This window comes from Canis lupus, chromosome 4 (assembly GCF_048164855.1).
Source record: "Canis lupus baileyi chromosome 4, mCanLup2.hap1, whole genome shotgun sequence".
Lineage (NCBI taxonomy): Eukaryota > Metazoa > Chordata > Mammalia > Carnivora > Canidae > Canis > Canis lupus.
In genome coordinates this window covers 5,075,786-5,096,642 of record NC_132841.1, presented here as the reverse complement: position 1 = coordinate 5,096,642, position 20,857 = coordinate 5,075,786, and the positions used below count along the sequence as shown (strand labels likewise).

The 20,857-nt window shown below is 36.4% G+C and overlaps 1 protein-coding gene across 1 annotated transcript in view; it reads right to left on the bottom strand.

Annotated features, from left to right (window-relative positions):
- LYST (lysosomal trafficking regulator) overlaps positions 1-20,857 on the bottom strand; it is a 189,383-nt gene that overhangs the window by 154,943 nt on the left and 13,583 nt on the right. The window contains exons 2-3 of the mRNA XM_072822986.1: positions 10,854-10,941; positions 6,834-7,032 (exon numbers count right to left, since the gene is read on the bottom strand). Coding sequence (XP_072679087.1) covers positions 6,834-7,025 — 192 coding nt within the window. The 5' untranslated portion in view covers positions 7,026-7,032; positions 10,854-10,941. The remainder of the gene's footprint in view (positions 1-6,833; positions 7,033-10,853; positions 10,942-20,857) is intronic.

Genomic DNA, 20,857 nt, shown 5'->3' with positions numbered 1-20,857 from the left:
TTTTAAAAAATAAAAATTCAAAAATTATTCTCAGCTTGTGGGCTGTCCAAGAACAGATTACTGGCAGCAGAATTTTGGTCTGCAGGCCACAGTTTGCCCAACCAGTCCCTGTTGCCTTTCCTCCTCCCCTCTCAGCAAAGCAGGGTTATAAAATGGCTGTATTACTCTTTCTTAGGACTCCAGAAAGACTTTAGGTGGTACCTAGTAAATCCCATAAGCTAGATAAAAGTATTATTAAGAATCCTGTAGGCATTATTTCACACAAGCTTTACATTCCTAAAGTAGAGAGGTCTGTCTCAAAAACAATTATAGATGTGCTTTTGGGGGATGTGGGGGACCCCATTAAAATTCAGAGGAAACCCTTAACATTTTTAAAGAAAGCTGTATTATTAAAAAATACCAATAGCTTGGACTAAAAGGAACAGAGACAATTCAAAATGAATAGAGACCACTGGGTCCCCACTTTTCTACAGGAGTGAAGCAGGGTGAGAAAGCTGCATATTATAAGCTGTCTCTTAAGGAAAAGAGAAGATGTGTTGGAGGGTGGAGCCAAGAGCCCTGGAGAACCATGGATTAGGGAAGCACTACCACAGAAGAAAAACATTCCCTGCTCCAAGAATAGAGGGGGACCAATAATATGTGCCTGCCAGGAGTTCAGTGGATCAGTGACTGCTACATGCCTCCAGTCACTCTCCTTTTTGAATACGCACATCTAGTGTGGTTAACTTGTCCCTACCCAGGGTGAGTGTGGCTTTTATGTTCATAAGTCTCTCCATTAAGAAGAGTTGTAACTAGAGCACTACACCTGGAAACCTCATCTGCATCCAGAACTGCTGCATAACATGAAATCAGGAAGTTCAAGCCTGAAGCCAGAATGCAATGATACTCTGAGAGTCATGTGGGAGAGGGGATGTGGGAAGAATGCTAAAGGTTGCGGCCAGGGAAGAGACTACGGTAGATAAAATATGGCCACCAATTATCTTCTCCCGAAATGATGGAGTCTATGTTACCATCCCTTTATTCTATGCTGGCCTTGTGACTTGCTTTGACCAACAGAATGTGGCATAAATGATGTTAAGTGACAGACACTTTGCAGCTTCTCTGCTCCCCTCTTGGAATGCTTCTAGAACCATGTAAAGAAGCTGAGCCTCATCTACAAAAACAGGAGAAGCCATGTGGATGAGAACTGAGGCAGCCTGGCTGACAGCCCCATCCAACAGACCGCACATTCAGAGATAAGCCCAGCTGACATCACAAGAAGCGGAGGCGGCGATCCCAGCTAAGCCTACCTGAGCTGCCAACTCACAGAAACATGAGCAAAGAAATTGTTATCGTTTTATGCTACTAAGTTTTTGGAATGTGGTCTGTTATGTGGCAATAAACTGATATACTCATTGCTCCTATTAACCTGGGTATGAAGAGAGATAACTCACCAGATTACCTACTCCCTGAGGATAGCTCCACCGTCTGGTGGCCAAAATGATACTGTCCCTCCTCGAAGTAGGAAAACCAGCATCTCCCTACTCCCTCATTCCTGCCAAACTAATCACAAACAAATAGATCTTGCCACATGTGTAAACAGAATCTGTAGAACTAGAGTAGCAAACTGAAGTTCACTTATTATAATACCTTTACTCAACTTAATACAGTATTCAAGGCTTGCCATCATACGGCCTCTGCCTTCCAGTCCTCTGACTAGCCAAAACCACACATGCAGCCTTTGCTCCAACCCCACTAAACTATTACTTTCAGGTTACTGAAAGTTCTTTCTTCTCTAGCCTCCAAGGTCCGCATTTTGCAGTTCCCCTGGACTAATGCTTCCTCCCTTTTAACACTGCTAATTCCTACTTAGAGATGCCAATTTCTCTAAGAAGCATTTCCTTATGGCCCTCTCCTCTGTGCTCCCCCCCAAATACTTTCACACCATTTTGTCATCATTGCCTTTCTTCAATCTGTCTCTTCAAAAGCTAAGAGCTCCTGGTAAGGACAGTCTCTGTTCTTTCATCTCTGCATCTAGCAGAAGCGCTGGCATTTAGTAGGAACTTAATGGTCCACTGAATAAACCAGTGAATGAACTCTTTAGCACACTTCTAAAGGTCTGCTATTTTTCTACTATACTTATTTTATATATTATAATGATAGGCCATTTATGTAGTACTACATATTAAAGTGATAATACTACAAAAACGAAAGAAGAAAAAAGTAATCTCTTACACAGAAAATAGCTCAGAAAAGAAACCTATTATAATTTTTAAATAATGTTTTGTTCATAAATGTATAACCTCCTCCAATAAAACTGCATATTTTACTCAGCAAAATAAGTAACAACTTTATAGAACATTCATAAAGTGTGAACAGGTATGGAAATTTATATATTGAAGTTTAAACAGTAGTATTTATCACACGTTAGTAATAAATTACTGTGATTTTCTATTTATTATATCAGAATTAAGCTATATATATCTATAACCAGGGTATAGGAAAAAATCTGAAACTATTATTATCAAATGTTATATGAAAACAAATACTTTTTATATATTAAGTCTTCCAACTTAATGTATTTAAATTGTTCCTGATGAGGATACACAGATATGAAGCAGTTAGATCATGAACTGAAGTCACCCATCTCATTGATACTGGTGCCAAGATTAAAATCTAAGATAACTCTTACTTTTGGGCTGGACAAATTTTCTTTCATAAAACCTGTAAAGTTCTGCATATAAACTTCAACCATGACACCTTTAACCGTTGAAAAGAACATATATTTGCTATTCAAGGAGAGTATTTTTTTCTAAAGAATAGACAGATTAATTTGTCTATATAATAAACCATGACCAAATGGGTTTTATCCCAGGAGTACAAATGATGGTTTCAACATTTAGAAACCATCATGTAATTCACCCACATTAATAGGATAAAAAAAATATGATAGTCTCAATAGATTCAGCAAAGGTATTTGACAAAATCCAATATGTATTCAGGATAAACATTTTAATAGGTTGGGAATAGATGAGAACTCCCTCATTCTGATAAAAGAAATCTAAGAAAAACCCAGAGGTATTAACAACATGGTTACTGTGTGGGGAGGAGGAGGAGGAAGGAACCGTAGCTCCTGCCTCATGCCATACACAAACATTATTTTAATGTGTGTCACAGACCTAAAAATAAAAATACTAATTAAAAAGCTTCTAGGAAAAATTCAACACAGGACATATTTGCCACATTGGGATGCAAGATAAGGATTTCCTAGAAAGAATACAAAACACAATATTCACACAAAAAGTCTGCTGTTCTAAAGGCATTGCTAAGAATTGAAAAGGCAAGCCACAAAGAACATACTTGTAATCCAACAAAGACTTGTATCCAGAATACATTTAAAATAAACTGTAACTGGACATTAAGCAAATAACCTGACTTTTAAAATGGGCACAAAACTTAAATAGACGTTCACAATGGAAGATGTACAAATGACCAACGAACACATAAAATAGTGCTCAGCATCATTAGTTTTTAGAGAAATGTAAATTAAAATCAGTGAGATACTACTTCATATTCACTTAGGATGGCTAATAATAAAAAGATTGACAATGTCAAATATCAGAGAAGATGTAGAACACCTAGAATTCTCCTACATTGTTGGTAAGAATGAAAAATGGCACAACCACCTTGAAAAAATAGTTTGGTACTTTCTTATAAACACCTACCCTTTGATACAACAACTGTATGCCTAGATATTTAAACAGGAAAAATGAAAATATATTCACACAAAGACTTTTTAAAGAATGTTCACAGCAGCTTTATTCATAATAGCCAAATGGAAACAAAAGCCAAATGGTTTAACAACAGGTGAACAGTCAAACAAATTGTGATATATCCATACAACAAAATACCGATCAGAAACAAAACATGGTGAGCTACTGATTCACACATAATGGATAGAGCTTTGGGACACAAGAGTACATACCGCATGGTTTCATTTATATGAAATCCTAGAACAAGCAACACTACACTTAGATGTTAGAAATTAGAATTGTGGTTGTGCTGCAGTCGGGAAAGGGGAAGGCTGCCTGAAAAGGGGCGTGAAAACCTTTTTCTAGAGTAGAAATGTTCTAAACTTTGATTGAGGCTGTGGTTACACAGGTGTTTGTAACTGTCAAAACTCATCCAACCATACATTTTACATTTGTGTATTCACTACATGTAAATATATAGCAATAAAAAGTCTGTTTCATTATTTCTACCAAATATCTATTAATAAAGTCCGTGCACAAAAGTGGAAGGGTAGGGGCTTAATTTCCCTCTTGCTCAGAGTACCCAAGAAGTGCTCCTATTCATGAGAAGCACAGATATAGAAGCTGAAGTTCCTCTTGAAATGCACAGCTTTGAATCTACCGTTTTGATTCCACCCTAAGTGATTGAACCTACACAATTAAATTCCCCTTAAAGACCCAAATTATCATCATCCATTTCCTGGTTTATTTTTTTTTAATTTTTATTTATCTATGATAGTCACACAGAGAGAGAGAGAGAGAGGCAGAGACATAGGCAGAGGGAGAAGCAGGCTCCATGCACCGGGAGCCCGATGTGGGATTCGATCCCGGGTCTCCAGGATCGCGCCCTGGGCCAAAGGCAGGCGCTAAACCGCTGCGCCACCCAGGGATCCCCATTTCCTGGTTTAAATAATTAAATGTCAATAAGCCCTATTTTTTAAATGGTTACTTATTTGCTCTCTACTTCTACTATTCATACTATCATTGCTACAGATATTCCAAAAGTGAATGAGGAAGAGGGAATACAAGATATTACAAGATTTTACCCTAGTAAAAAATATTGTTGCAATTATGACTTGAATGATTTTAGTCATTTAATAATATATTTAAGGTATTTCATGACTTAAAAGAAAGTATATAATCTATAGAAACAGAAAGTAGATTAGTGTCTGCTTAGGGCTGAGGGGGATAGGAGGGCTGGGGAATGACAGCTACAGGTCCCTGTTTAAGGTGATGAAAATGTTCTAAAATTGAATATGGTGACAGTTGCACATATCTGTAATTGTGCTAAAACCACTGAGCTGTACATATGAAATGGGTAAATTCTATGATATATGGGTTATATCTTAACATCTACAGCTTTAATTAAAAAAAAACCTACTGAGATTTTGATTAGGACTGCACTGGAATCTATACATCAATTTGGAGGAAACAAGTATCCTTACAATACTGATTTTTCCAACACACAAAAAACTATGTATTTATTTGGATTGTCTTTAGTTCCTCTTAACAATGTTTTATAGAATTATGTACAGAAATATGTACATATTTTATTAGATTTATTCCTGGGTATTTGATATTTCTGATGCTACTTATAGGATATCCTAAAAAAAAGAGCACTGAAATGTAGGTGAAGAAAATGAACAGAGCATGATATGCTTACTAAGTCATCAAAATTTTGAAATAAAAATCACTATACATGATCTAACAAATCACTTTTTCTAAATTTAACATTCATTTATGGAAAAGTCATACATAACATAAAAACTAAATTACATGTAGTCACGCATTTAATAAAGAACATTCATGAAAAGGAGTAACAATACATACTATTTTGGAAAATATTCTGGACAATTTCATGACAGGTGGACACCACGATGAATAAATACTACCTGATATTTATTTGTGAGGTTCTTCAGTGTAGAGTAAAAACAGAGACATTGTTTAATTTTAGTTTCTGTTTTTATCCAATATATGCATTCATTAGCAAAATGCCTTGATAGCAAAGAAATTTCAACATGGTTAAGTTTCTATCTAAAGCCAGTAACATTGGTAAGTGTTGATAAATGTCTGTCGTATTGGTGCTACAGAGACCTTATCATCTTTTCAAGTTAATTGAAATATTATCTAACTACATTAATTAGTCCCCTGAAAACAGACAATATAATTTTTCTTTCATAAAATACATATTTGTTTTTTTACTAAAATGAAGTAAAGACATAAATCATGTTTGGGCTACAAGTTAACCCTGTCTGAGTTAGTTAATGTTCTGCTTCTCAGTTTTTTGTTTTTGTTTTTTTTTTTAAAGATTTTATTTATTTATTTATGAGAGACACAGAGAGAGAAGGCAGAGACACAGGCAGAGTGAGAAGCAGGCTCCGTGCAGGGAGCTTGACGTGGGACTGGATCCCGGGTCCCCAGGATCACACCCACCCAGGGCTGAGCCACCCAGGCTGCCCTGCATCTCAGTTTTCATCCAAAAAAGAAGGTTGGATGGCATCTCTATTTCCCAACTAACTTTAGAATTCTGTTAATTCTGTAATAAGGAAACAGCAAAATACTTTCTGTTCAGACCATATTTTAAGCACACACAATGAGGTATAAAAAACTGGATGTATACAAGCTAAAGGACCCAATAATTATTGGTTTAAGGATTCTCTACTTTCACCCCAGAATTAGTAAGCTCTTTAAATATAATTACACTAAACCTTTCAAAAGCATACCCGACACTTCTTGAAAGTGCAAATGTTTTTCTGAATCATAATCTTATATCTCTATTAATAATCATAGTTATCTCATACTGATATTAGGATAAAAAACATAATATATATGAAATAATTTTAGAAGAAAAGCCATTTAAAATCCTAAGACATTCCAGACATTTTGAAAAGTATTCAAATAAACAGAATGTTCATAAATGGGTTTACTTTTCCTTATTGGAGTGATGTGAGAGATAGGACTTTATCTCAAAGAGACTCTCAGAAACTACGCAACCCAGAAATTATGCATCCATAATCAACTATAATATACTGATAAAAAAATTATTTGATATGAAAATGTTACCTGATCAATGATAGAATTTAGCTTGGTAAGTAATAGAAATCCTCGACCATGGACAAGGTATTGTCCAAGGGTAGCCATGTGTGTCTCCTCCTCTTCTTCCTCCCTGGCCTCCACCCTCTGGACCACTGCATTGCAAAGCCGGTTGACATCCGTCAGAAATTCACGTGCCAATGAGTTACTGTCGATGCTCATGACCGAGCTATAAAATAAATATTGCAAAAAAAGATTAGAGAAATGAAAACTTATGTTTATTTTTTTTATTTTTATTTTTTTGAAAATTTATGTTTAAAACTAAGTGTCTTGAAGGCTGTTTGTTTTTAATCAAAGACTGACTTTAAATTATTGATCACTGGTATTTAACGCTATAATATTTTCAGACATAGTTCTGATCCAGTTAGGTGCTCCTTAAATATTCTTACATGGCAGAAATTACTCCTGAGTGTGGTACTCCCTGAGCATAACCAAGAACAGGGAGTGAAAGTACCTAGATATAAGATACACTAGTGAGTGGTGGCAGTTAAGGTAGATCTTGACCTTCTTAAATAGCCTCATCATAGAATAAAAATAAACCCATTACTTATAAAATATTCTTGGTCTATATGATTTATAAATATGAATGATCTTTTAAAAATATACACTCTTTCTGGAACTGACAATCAGTGAGTGGTACACCATCCCCCACAACAACCAGAGTTCAGTTAATGGAGAGAAAAGGGATTTACCCGTTAGGTAAATAAAAATTGAAGAATTCCAGCAGCTGAAGTTACATCACTTCATTTCTTACTGTACATTTAAATCAAAGGGCAATGTGACGTTTTAGGATCAAGGAAAGTAATGAGATAAAGCAGACAGAAGAGAGGAAAAACGTCAATATAAAGAAAAAAGTGTAACTATTTAGAAAGGAAAAATCATGAACAATAAAATTCCCAAAGAATTTCATCTTAGGGCTAAAAGTAATTTTGAAACACCCAGCATTAAAATTTTTAACTTGGAGAGATTAAATTAAGATATACATTGTGGAGTCAGTCTTTCTTCATCCACTTTGGCGAGGGGGGTGCTACTTCCTCCCCCCTGCTGAGAAGGCAGTGGACCATAGGACTGTGCCTATTGCCAGGGAGCAAGGTCAGCCTCTGAGCCCTAATCAACTGAAGCACACCTGATTTAGGAGCAGACAACAAACATCTGGCTGCCAGATGTGACTTGTATGATGCAGCTTGCAAAGAGGCATCTGGCCAATCAGGCTCTTTGTGCTTCATGGGAATTTGAATTAAGGGACATAGTTGATGAGCCAAAAAGTCACTAGAGAGATGGCCTTCGTAGTCATTATGAGGTAGTTAAGACTCAAAAGCCAACTGGGTGAAAATGAACCACTAGGATGCAAAGGGAAGCAGATAAACATGAAAGGGAGAGACGAAAGAAATTTCTAATACTACTTTTGTTCCTATTCATTCTTGGACCTGATGGTTTAGACCTGGATTCCATCAGAATGCTAGGTATTATTACCATAACAATCCCCTCTGTAACATAACAAAGATCATTACTTTTAATACTGTTGGATCACTAGGAAAAAACATAAAAAATAAAAGTTACATTACTCATTATCCCAAAATGTAGCAATATCCTCTCTTATATAAATATTGGCCCTTTGTAAAGTTTTCATAAGGTAAAATTGTTCAATAAATCAAATAATTTAAAATTACAATAAAACTAAGTATATATTATAATATTTACATAATATATAAACTTATTTATATTCAAGCTATTGTTATCCAATTTTATTTACTTATTTCACCTAATTTGTCACTGATTTTAAGGTACATAATTATTTAGTGTACCATTAAAACAAATAACTGCTGGGATCCCTGGGTGGCGCAGCGGTTTGGCGCCTGCCTTTGGCTCAGGGCACGATCCTGGAGACCCGGGATCGAATCCCACATCGGGCTCCTGGTGCATGGAGCCTGCTTCTCCCTCTGCCTGTGTCTCTGCCTCTCTCTCTCTCTCTGTGACTATCATAAATAAATAAAAATTTAAAAAAAAAAACAAATAACTGCCAGTTAAAGTATAACACAATACCTTCTTATCACTTAGAATGTTTCATACAATATTATCTTGTAGGCCATTAAGACCCACCCACCATGCACCATTTTTTAAGAGTGCTACACTATTACTGTTCCTGGGATTTCTTCCAAAGATACTGCCATCATTCTGTAAGTTTTGATGCTGGAACTTTCCTGATCTTACCAGACAGATCAGCAGGAAGTTTCCCAAACTGGAAATAGTTTAAACTTGGAAACATTTAAAACTCATCAGGTATAGTCCCTATGATGCATATAACTCAACTGAAATGCTGATATGAACAGCCATGACCAAGTCCCCTCATGAGGAACAACAGCTCCCTTACCGAGGGCAGCCTGCTGCCAGTGCTAACTAGACAACATTCATTACAAGGCACACTGCAACTTTAGCAATATTAAAGACGTGAGAAACTTAAAAATTGTGCTTATAATTAGTGCCTATTTTCCAGAAATTAAAATAATGAAAATTAACATGAATATTTAGGCATGACAATTACTGAGGAAATCATTTCAATCCCACTTCCTAAAAGCACCAGATGCCAGGTTGGCATAAAATATTATAAAATATGCAGAAATATATGTTATTCCTGATTTTTAAATGTACATAAGACACAGACACAGTTACACAAATAAATAGGGTATTATATATATAAATGATCTATTACCTGTTTTGATTCATATAGCTATTTTGGAAATCTTTTCACATGAGCTCTCTCTTACTCTTTTTGCTACCTTCCTGGTGTCCTGCTGCATGTATATATAACATGTTTTTCATTATATAGATGTACTATTAACTATGCAGCCAATCTCTCATTGAATATTTAGGCTATTTCTAGTTTTTGTTATCATAAACAGAACTGCAAAGAACATCCTTACACTACTTGCACATTTATCCTCTATGTCCTTGTGGTAGAAACTGTTACTTCATATAATAAGTTTTACACATTTCTTGTTAGGTTTCCCCCAGAGTGTTTTGTAGTTTTTGCTGTTATTTTGAATGGGATTTTGTTTCCATTATATAATCAAATTAGGATAGAAAGCTGGTATGTAGGAGGCAAATAAGTAGTAGGTTTATTTTGATATAGTAAGCATATATCCAAGCTCCTTACTGAAATCTCATTTTTTTGAAATTTCCAGATATAAAACCCTATCATCTACAAATAACGAAAATTTTATTATCCACACACTTCCAATATTCACACACTTTCCACTCTTCTAACTATTAGCACTAACAGAACAACATTGGTAGGGGTGAGGGGGATACTTTTGCCTTGCACATTAAGAAAATATTCATTTTTTTCCTGCTCATCTAATAGTAATGTTGAATTTCACTGAATGCCTTTCAGCCACTTTGAATGTCAACTGAAAAGATGATTGTATAGTATTTTTTAAAGATTTTAAAAAATATTTCAAATATTCAGAAAAGTACAAAGAATGTTTAACATGAAGTTATAGCCAATACTCAGATTTGGCAAGTCTTAACATTATGCTGTGTTCAGATCTGAGAGAGAGAGAGAGAGAGAGAGAGAGTGTGTATGTGTGTGTGTGCAAAGAAATCAAACCTTACAGTACAGGAAAGCCACACCCCACCCCACTTCTTCTCTTTAGTTGGTGTTTATCATTTCTATACATGTTTTTATAATTTTTTGTTTATAGTCATAAAAATATTGTGTTGTTTTAACTATTTTAAAAATGTATATAAATAGTATGCTATATGTATCCTTTTATAACTTTATTTTTCATCTCAACATAATGTTTGTTTCTTTAAACCATTATGTAATATGCCATTGTATGAATATGCCACATTTACATATCCATCTCTACTAATGGAAAGTTTAGTTGTTTGTACTTTGGGTTTTAATTATGTTACATAATTATATAGTTTCAAAGGATTAGACTGAAACAAGTATTTTGACTGCTTAAATCTATTACATTAAATACTTACCAATCTCTCAACACTTTTGTAACATTGAGTCTTTATAATTTGAGCTCATGAATCAGATGAAATAAATATTCTTAGAATAAAGCTTCACCTATTTAAAAATAGAAAAATATATTAATGGCAACAGTGAAACAAATAATTTTAATAAAGTTCTGACACAAAAACTTATGGCCAGTCTTCATATTTCATGTAAGAGAAGCCAACTAAGTTTTTGAACCTCAAGGACACACTAAGAAATTTCTATTGCTCCAAGAATGGAATCTTGAGACAGGAAGTGTTGGAACATACTTGATCTGAACGAGGCAGCTTGATCACAGCAAACCTATTCCTCCTCTCCTCCCAACTCCTTACAACCTCCAGGTAAATCACCAGTTAACTATAAAGAAAGGAGAATCAGACCAGTTAACAGTCTCCTTAACACTGAATCCTGGAGGCAGTGGAATACCACCTACACACTTGGGTAGCCAAGTCATTACTCTCCTGTAAAAGTGAAAGGTATTTGAGGATATAGGAAAACTCAGAAAAATACTAAAACCAAACAATGAATAAACTACCACCAAATTTCATATCCTTGTTGAAGTTTTAAAAATGAATTAACCTTTTGTGTACAATACAATGAAGGCTATTTCTGAATACTAAAGGATAAATTCCTACTTCTGGGCTAGCAACAAATGCTTCTGTTGAGTTACCTGTTTTCCCCTTCTCTGTAGTTGTGACTAAGCAGAGGCATAGAAAATATTTCCTTATTACAAATACAAGGCAGCCATGAATGTTTATTTCAAAACAAGTTTTTAAATCAGCATTATCTTTGATTCCTTCAAAATGCCCAAGTCTAGAGAACTTTCTTGAATTCCCTTCAGCTTGGTAAATAGTACTTGTACCACATTATTCTGGGCACTTCAGGATAAAGGAGGCAGGAAATGGGATTAGCTGCTGTTAAGACCACACAAGGCTTTTCGTGATGCAAGAAAAACATCTCTCCCCAGACTAGCAGCTCCATTGGGCACACAACTATCCAAGCCCAGGCTAGATTTCAGTCCTCTTACCCCACTCCAAGCACCGTCAGCCAGTGCTTCTGCTGCCCAACCAAATGAAAAAAGAATGAAGTCTCAATATACTCTCCAAACCTGCTCCTGCTGCATCCTCAGCTAATAAAAATCAACCATATATTTTCAAGTCTAGAAGGACAGAAGGGGAAACTATCAACCAAATTATGAGCATAAAGATGGTATTTGACTAATTGCTGTGACTCCTACTACCCTTTAATTTGGACTACCAGAGGTACAGCTGTCCACCTTGAAATGCTACAGTGATTCATTCCAGCATGGTCATTACAAGTGGAAGCTGACAGACAACTGGATCCAACTGTTTTTCTCTGTTATCAGGGGACATTTCTAGGGTATGCAGCGGGATTTACCTAATGCTTTTAAACAAGGATGGCTTCTTTATCTGTATTTTGCATAGCCCAGCTTAGATGTCCATGGAGTTTCACTCTATCCAAGATTGTAATTCTATCAGCCAGCACAGTCAGTTCTGACCTCCTTTATACTGCCACCACCCTTGATAAACAGAGCTACATTCCAACTTTTATCAACCTGTATTATGCTGGGTATCCATGAAGTTTGCAAATATAGTTTAAAAAAACAGACTGAAGATGTCCTTGGGGCATTATATGTATTTGTCTCTGTTTCTAAACTACATAAACACCCTATAGTTACTTATGACTGTCTTCTCTAACCCTATGTCATGAATTCCTTTAGAACAGGGACCCTGTCTTATTACTTTTTCTATTTTATAGCTAAAATGCTAAATTTAAAAATCATCATTATCATATTCAACTTCCAGTGCAACTATTATAATGTCATAATAAATAAAACTTACTCGCAATATTACAAGAATTTTTGTGTTCTTAAAATAAATGAAAAGCATAATAATAAATGATCATACAAATAAAATAATCATATAAACAATCTCAGGAAAATAATAAGTTTTTCTAATACAGTGACCAGTAAAGTATAACATAGGAATGGCCAAAACAAAAAGCAAAAAGCTGAGAGTGTGTTAGCTACACCTCTTAGTTTTATTTCATCAGAAATTTCATTAATATGGCATTTAATTCAAAAAACATTTATTGAATATTTATTATCTAGCTACTATCTATTATCTAGCTACCGGCTACTATTTTTGGCACTGGGAATAGAGCAAAAACAAAATCCCTACCCTTATGGATTCCAGTGAGGTAGAGACAGATGAAAAACAAACATATTGTAATGTCAGGCAGTGCTACATGCTATAAAAAATAAAACAGAATAAGGATACAGAGTGACAGGAATGCTACTTCAGATAGGGTGACAAGGATTCTAAAGAGGAGGTATCTGAGCAGAAACCTGAATGAAGTATGAAAATGGGTCACATGAGCATCTGGGAAAAGTGTTCCAAGGCTTTGAGATTAGTTTATGATATTGAGTGCAAAAGAAGTTAAAGAGTATTACAGAGTGAGAAAAGACACTCATTCACACTGGCCAGGTTCTGAAGTAAGATGTGGAAAGATTAAATAGAAGTGTCCCCCACCGGAACTGTTTCTCCCTAAGAATGGCCTCCCACCCCAGAGAATCCATAAGGTTTTTTAAGCCTGTGTGAAGAGCAGTGCTGTTTAGTGACAGACAAGACTGACAGAGGGAGCAGGATGAGAGGGAAAATCAAGTTCAATGTTAGCTATGGTAACTTTGACAGGTAGTGTGGAAACCAAGCAAAGGACATGCAGTAAATACCTGGATGAGCCAAACTGGAGTTCAGGCGGGGAGGCTGGAACTGGTGAATCAATTTGAGAGTTATCAGTATCTAGATGTATTTTAACAGGACTAGGTGGATGAAATAACCCAGAGCAGTACTGTCCAACAGAACTTTCTACAATGACAGGGCTGTGGCTAGTGGCTACTGTACTGATCAGTGGAAACCTATAGAATGCATGCAAATGAAGCTGAGAAGAGACTCTAGGACTGAGCCCTGGGGTTAGCCATCCTGAGTAAGAGGGAGGGGGAAGATCCAGTACAGGAGACAGAGAAGGAGCAGCAAGTAGGCAGGAGAAAAATCAGAAAATTGGTGCCTCCCAAAAGCCCGGTAAAAAAATCTTGAAACAGTTAAGACTGACCAACTGTGTCAAATATGGCAGAAAGGTTGAGTAAGATAAAGACTGGGAACCCACCACTGGATTTAGCAACAGGGAAGTTACTGACAACATTGTCAAAGAGTAGTCTCAGTGGAGTGGCAAAGGGGATGAGGAAGTGGAGGCAAGGAGCTTAAGACAACTCTTTTGGGAAGTTGTTCTGCCATAAAGGGTGGCAAGGAGGTGGGGGTAGCTGAAGAGAACATGGGATGGGGGAGGTGGTGCGTTTTTTCTTTTTCTTTTTCTTTTTATAAGTGATGTTATAGCATATTTGTAAGCTACTATTATAGCATGTTTATATAACATCTTTCTCCAATGGAGAAAGGAAAATAGATGAAAAACTAGAACGAGAGGAGGTAACTGCAGGAGCAGTGAGCAGGCAGTAGGAAGAGGATGTAATGCACGAGTACTAGGAACACTCACAGTTCATGTAATGGAACAGAAAGGATGACAGAACACATAAGCACACACACAGGAAGGTCAGTATATCTGGCTGTAGATGGACCAAGATTTGGACCAAGATTTGGGTGCATCTCTTTTCTTGGTGAAATAAATGCAAGGTTGCCAGGGGGAGAGTAAGGAGTAGGAGGCGGTGTTAACTGATGAGTGGAACAGGGTCAAAAACAGCTACCTGGAAGAGACTTCCCAGGAGGCTGCCATTAGTAATTGAGATTGAGTTTCAGCTGTTCAATCCCTGGACCTGTACTACAGTCCAATTCCCAACATGTCCGTAAGCATGGAATGACAGAATGGATGATGTCAAATAGATGTCTAGATATATTAGAGACACAGCATTCTCCCCATCTGTGCATGCAGTGTCCCCGCCAAAGGTGGAAACTGGGTTATCTGGAATGAATTATTTTTACAAAACTCTTGTAACTGGTGGAAGGGGAGAGGGTGGGGGTGAGTGGGTGACGGGCACTGAGGGGGACACTTGACGGGATGAGCACTGGTGTTATTCTGTATGTTAGTAAATTGAGCACCAATAAAAAATTAATTTATTAAAAAAAATAAAAATGAAAAAATAAAACAAAACAAAACTCTTGTAACTCTTACTGCTCATCTTTCCCTTCTGTAAATATTTGAGAATCTTTTAAATCGATCTCTAGAATCTTTTGTGGAAGTAACATCAAGCTCACTAAAGTCTATGGGATCTATGTTGTTCTTTTATAATTTTTTGGAACTTTAGTTCTCCACGTCTTCCGGTAGCGTTCAAATTCCCCAGAGTTGCTCAAAGATTACCACCTCATCAACGACATTAACACATTTTCACAGAATCTGAACCTGAGGTGTGAACACATTTAGAGCAGCCAGAGGTTCTGGTACAATTTCCTCTCTAATTGTGCGTGGGCTTAAATTTTCTATTATTATTCTTACATGTAGCTTTATTAATTTGTGTGGAGATCATTCTTCATGTCAGAGAAGTTGGAAACAATACAGAAGCTGGGAAGTTTCATTTACTCTGTATCCAATTATAGGGTCAGGTTTTTTTTTTTAATTTTTAAATTTGAGTATAGTTGACACACAATGTTACATTAGTTTCAGATGTAAAACATAGTGATTCAACTTCTCTATACTAAGCCATACTCACCACAAGTGTGGCTACCATCTGGGGTCCAGTTTGTTAAAAACAAAAATCTATTATTTGCTTGCTGTTTTCATCTCTCTATATAAGTTGTAAACGGTCAGCCTTAACCTTTTTCAAAACCTTGGCTCATTATTCTCTTTGGGTGTATTCCTCTTTTATATGAGATATCTGTATGTACATCTATATATTTTTGTTCCATGTCCTTCTTTCCTTCTTCTGCACATATTATTTTAAAATATGAGTTCAACTGGACACATTGCCTCACTCTTTTCTTCACATACTATTTCCAACTGTTCAATAAAACTCTACCTATGGCCATCTTATCTGCACTTTCCCTTCTGGAGACTATATGCATGGCATCCTATCTACCCTTATTTTAAGATTTAGGAACTCTGTCTTTCTAATTCTCTATATTCCAGGTTTCCTCCACATTCCTCTTCCTGTTTCTTATTTATTCATTTAACTACCATTTACTAAAACACTCACTCTGTTTTAGGAACTAAGAATACAAAATGTGAAAATAATTTTAGTCTCTGCCTCAAGAAGGTTCCATTATGGTGGCAAAAGCAAACCAATACACAGGTGTTGTGTACTGATAAGGGACACTGAATCCAACCTGAGTGGTCAGGGAAGCTTCATGAAGGATGTGATATTTCAGTAAAAGCTGAAAATACAAAGGAAGAGAGAAAAGGGGAGAAGAAAAGCATACAGACACAAAGAGAAGCTCAAGTCAAGCCCCTGACAGAATTATGATACATTTGGTATCAAAATGCAAAATGAAAAAAAAAATAAAAAAAAATTTAAAAAAAAATGCAAAATGAGAAGCAGGAAAATGATGGAGAGAGTAGTGACCAAGGATAAATAAAAGGACCCCCTGGTGGCCTGAGAGCTCAGCAGAGGTTGAAAGCCATGAATTTCAGATAGTATAACTCTTCTCAGATGTTTGAGATTCTCCAGCAGGGCTCAGCTGCTTGGATCTAGTAGATAAGGCAGATTGTATCACTGATGTAAAAATGGGAGTTTTGGTGGGAGGAAGAAGTTTAAGTGAAAGAGAATTAAGGTACAAGTGAGAGAACAATCCATATGGTCAAAACTAGGATACAAATTGGCTAGGAAAGAGAAATAGGCTAGGCAGATGTTGATATACAAGTTGAAATACAGGCAGGCAATCAATCTCTCTGAGACTGAAGAATAAAAATGAGGGAATATTAAAAAGAAAAAACCATGAGGAAATGAAGGATATTAGAATTTTTAGATTTCTTCTGAAAGAGGATGTGGCACAACTATTTTTTGAATTTGTTAAATGAATGATATGGTTTTCTCTCAGGATTCCCATTATGTTCACTTGTCTAATTAAGCCCTCATAGTCAAATTTAGTCTCAGAGTTATCAGCTCCCCTCCTTATTTCCTTAACCTTTGTAAAATGAAATGGTCAATAAAATTAGTCAATAGCAGCACTGCTTTTACTGAGTAAGACTCCCCACAGACATTTGGATAGTTGACTATGTATCTTAGCTCTATTCTGATTCTGTGATTAATTGCCACAACCTATTATCCAAAGGAGCACACAATTAAGCTATCACCCTTAGTCTTGTGGATTTTGACATAGTTATTTTATACACACAGTATAAAACTACTACACTCTCCCCCTATGCCAAGTCATCCCTTCATATATTTTCCAGTTTTAGGCATTTTTAAATACCTTGTCATTTCTGTGTCTTAATCAGTGCTACCAATAACATTACATTGACCATTGAAAATAAAATCTCAAGCTCAACAACACAACAAAGAGGGCTCCCTACGGGGTTGCCTGGGTGGCTCAGTAGGTTAAGCTTCTGCCTTTGGCTCAGGTCATGATCCCAGGGTCCTAAGATAAAGCTTCAGGCATCAGGCTCCCTGCTCAGTAGGAAGCCTGCTTCTCCCTCTCTGTCTTCCCCTCCCCCTGCTTATGCTCTCTCTCTCTCTCTCTTAAATAAATAAAATCTTAAAATAAAAAAGGGAGGGACTCCCTATGTCACCAGGTTTCCTCCCCAAGAACTATCAAGTCACTCACTCATTCATTCATAAATTCAACCAAAATTTATTACTTATTCAATAAATATTTCAATAAATATTCACTAATATATTTATTCATTCTCTTTTTCTAAGTTTTGAATCTGTTGTGAATAGTCAAACAGGCAGCATTGTGACAGTGGTGAAAATAAAGGCAGAAGAGTGCGAATGTAGCAATTACTAGCCGCCACACAAAGCTATGTGATGTCTGGCTTCCTTTTCCATGAAACATCTATCCCACAGAGTTACTATGTGGATCTTCAAAGATTATATAACATTAGTAAACATTCTTGATAAATATAGTTCCTTTGAAGTGCTCAGCACTAGGTGACAGCAGAGAGTGCCATCTGGAGGAAGAAAGAGATCATTACAACCTTCCCCCAGAGCAGTATGGAAATGTCAATGTTTGGCTTTATGACTACATAGTTTCCAAGGAAGCTCTGAAAATAAAAGTAGGGAGTACCTGTATATTTTGTCTTTTCCCTGTCTTGTGACTTCTAAAGAAAAGGAGAAGAGGAAAGACAATGAGAAAGTTAATAATAATGAACTATTTACTCTTATAGCCTAATTAGAAATCATACATTTTCTTCATAAAATGATAGTTATCTGAAGGGCTCATTTCCTAACTTTCACCAAGTGTCCAAAATCCTGATAAATTCATTTAAAAAATAATATTGGGTACTTACATCTAAATTTCTTAATTAAAATAATATTAGAGAAATTACCACTGGAAAAATATGTTTTAGAAATGTATTATGTACCAAAAAAGAGGAGACCACTATCAACTGCAGGATTATTGTGAGGATCAAACACAATACTACACAGAATAATAAATATTCAATGAATTCTTTTGAATCAGAACCTGTGGTGATTTAAAGCAGCCTTCTTGAAAATAAGGGTTGGTCATTATGGACTACTTATTATGCTAAATCCCATCTTCTCCAGAGTTCAGTATATATGGAATATAGACTGATTAATGAACTTTCCCAAAGATCTCATATATTCTTTGCAACACATCACTAAAAATTAAAAACCCTTAGAGAAAAACAATGATAACACTATGCCACTTCATGAGTAACATAAATAAAGGTATCAATGTTAGAATCATACATTCTCACAATGGCAGAAACTTTAGACATCATACTCTCCAACCCTACATTCTACAGGTGACAAAAACTGAAGCCCACAGGTCCATGGTCCCATGGTTAGGTCCCACAACAGTTGTCTTAGGAGTTACAGGATATTTTTAGAGCTAATTAACTAGAACTAAAATAGCCAAGTTTAGAAGACACAGCCTTTCTTCTGTTAGGTCAATTAAAAATTAGACAATGGACAAAGAAGTTTCCTTAACACTAAATACTATCTCTAAATGTTACCCAGAACCTTTACTGAAGTCTACTAGATTGCAATGTGTTCACCTGGAAACAAGCTTCAAAAACCTCTATAGGGGGATCCCTGGGTGGCGCAGCGGTTTGGCGCCTGCCTTTGGCCCAGGACGCGATGCGATCCTGGAGACCCGGGATCGAATCCCACGTCAGGCTCCCGGTGCATGGAGCCTGCTTCTCCCTCTGCCTGTGTCTCTGCCTCTCTCTCTCTCTCTCTCTCTCTCTCTCTCTCTCTCTGTGACTATCATAAATAAATAAAAATTAAAAAAAAAAAAAAAAAAAAACCTCTATAGGGACGCCTGGGTGGTTCAGCAGTTAAGAGTCTGCCTTTGGCTCAGGGTGTGATCCTTGGGTCCTGGGATTGAGTCCCACATTGAGCCTGCTTCTCCCTCTGCCTATGTCTCTGCCTCTCTCTGTGTCTCTCATGAATAAATAAATAAAAATTAAAAAAAAAAAAAAACCTCTCTACAAACTTTCGCTTGTTGCACTAAGTGCAACTTAGTAATCCTGCCTCTCTGTCCTATGCTGTTTCACTCCTCCAGGCAAATATCCCTCCACCCCAAACTTCTCAGGGTATTCTATAGCTTCATGTTATCTTTCTCTATGTGTTTCCACATTTCTCATTTATATCAAGAAGTAAGCAAACAAAGACAAAACAGAAAACAAAAAACTCTGCTCCTCCTAGAAAGAAGTATTTACATTTTAACAAGAAGTAATACCTTCAGTTCTAACTGGAATTACAACAAAAGAGGGGTAGAAGTTGGCTCTGATGTAGATGTTCCATATTAAAAATGTAGGGCTATAATAATCCTTAACCAGTAAACATGGGGGATGGGGAACAATTGAACTGTTCTTACTTTTATTTGGTATTATGCCTTTAGGCTAAGTTAAAGTACAAAAATGTGCTGAATGAAATATTTTCAATTTATGTAGAATTGTATGGGCTATAAAGAAAATAATACAATAAAGAGGGCAGTGGTTTGGGGGCAAAGGGTGGAAATCTAAGAAAGCAGTGGCCCCAGAAAAGTGAACATACTGTTTTTTCCATATTTCGAGGATTGACAAACAATACCACCTGCTTCCCTTCCCTTCCCTAAGCTCACATCTTGGTTACCACTCTCCATCTTGCCTGCCTGGACACCTGTGACTGGCCTACAGAGAAGTCATCATGGCTCCTCATTTGACAAAGCTGGCCCAGCCACGTGTGGCAAGGCAGAATTGGGTCTCCTTTATTAAAACAAAACAAAACAAAACTGTTTTGCCTAACACAGTGCCACAAAAGTAAGAGCTCAAAAAATCAACACCAATCCACTTAATGCTAACTTTGATAGAAAACACTCTAATATTCAAATTCCTGCAGGAAATCTTCCTGCAGCTAAACCTCTGAGAAATAAATAGCCACATTTACAAAAGCCTTTTTCTGTTCCTTAGCAAGCATTTAAGGTGCTAAGGAAAACACTACAGAAATACATAAAAACTTCACCAAAAAATTTTAGATTAAAAACAAAAAACTTAAGCAATAAAATCTTGGATGTTTATTCTTCCTATAAGGACTATAAAAGCATCTGCCTTTGGCTCAGGTCATGATCCCAGAAGCCCCACTTGTGGATGGCTCCCTGCTCAGCGGGGAGTCGGCTTCTCCTCTCCTCCCTACTTGTGCTCTCTATCACTCTGTCTCTCTCTCTCTCTCTCTCTTAAGTAAATAAAATCTTTTTTTAAAAAAGAGATTATAATCAGAATATACAGTTTAGAAGTTCTTTAAAATCAATTCTATAAATAATGGTTTTCTATACCTCCTAAAGAGACACTAAAAACA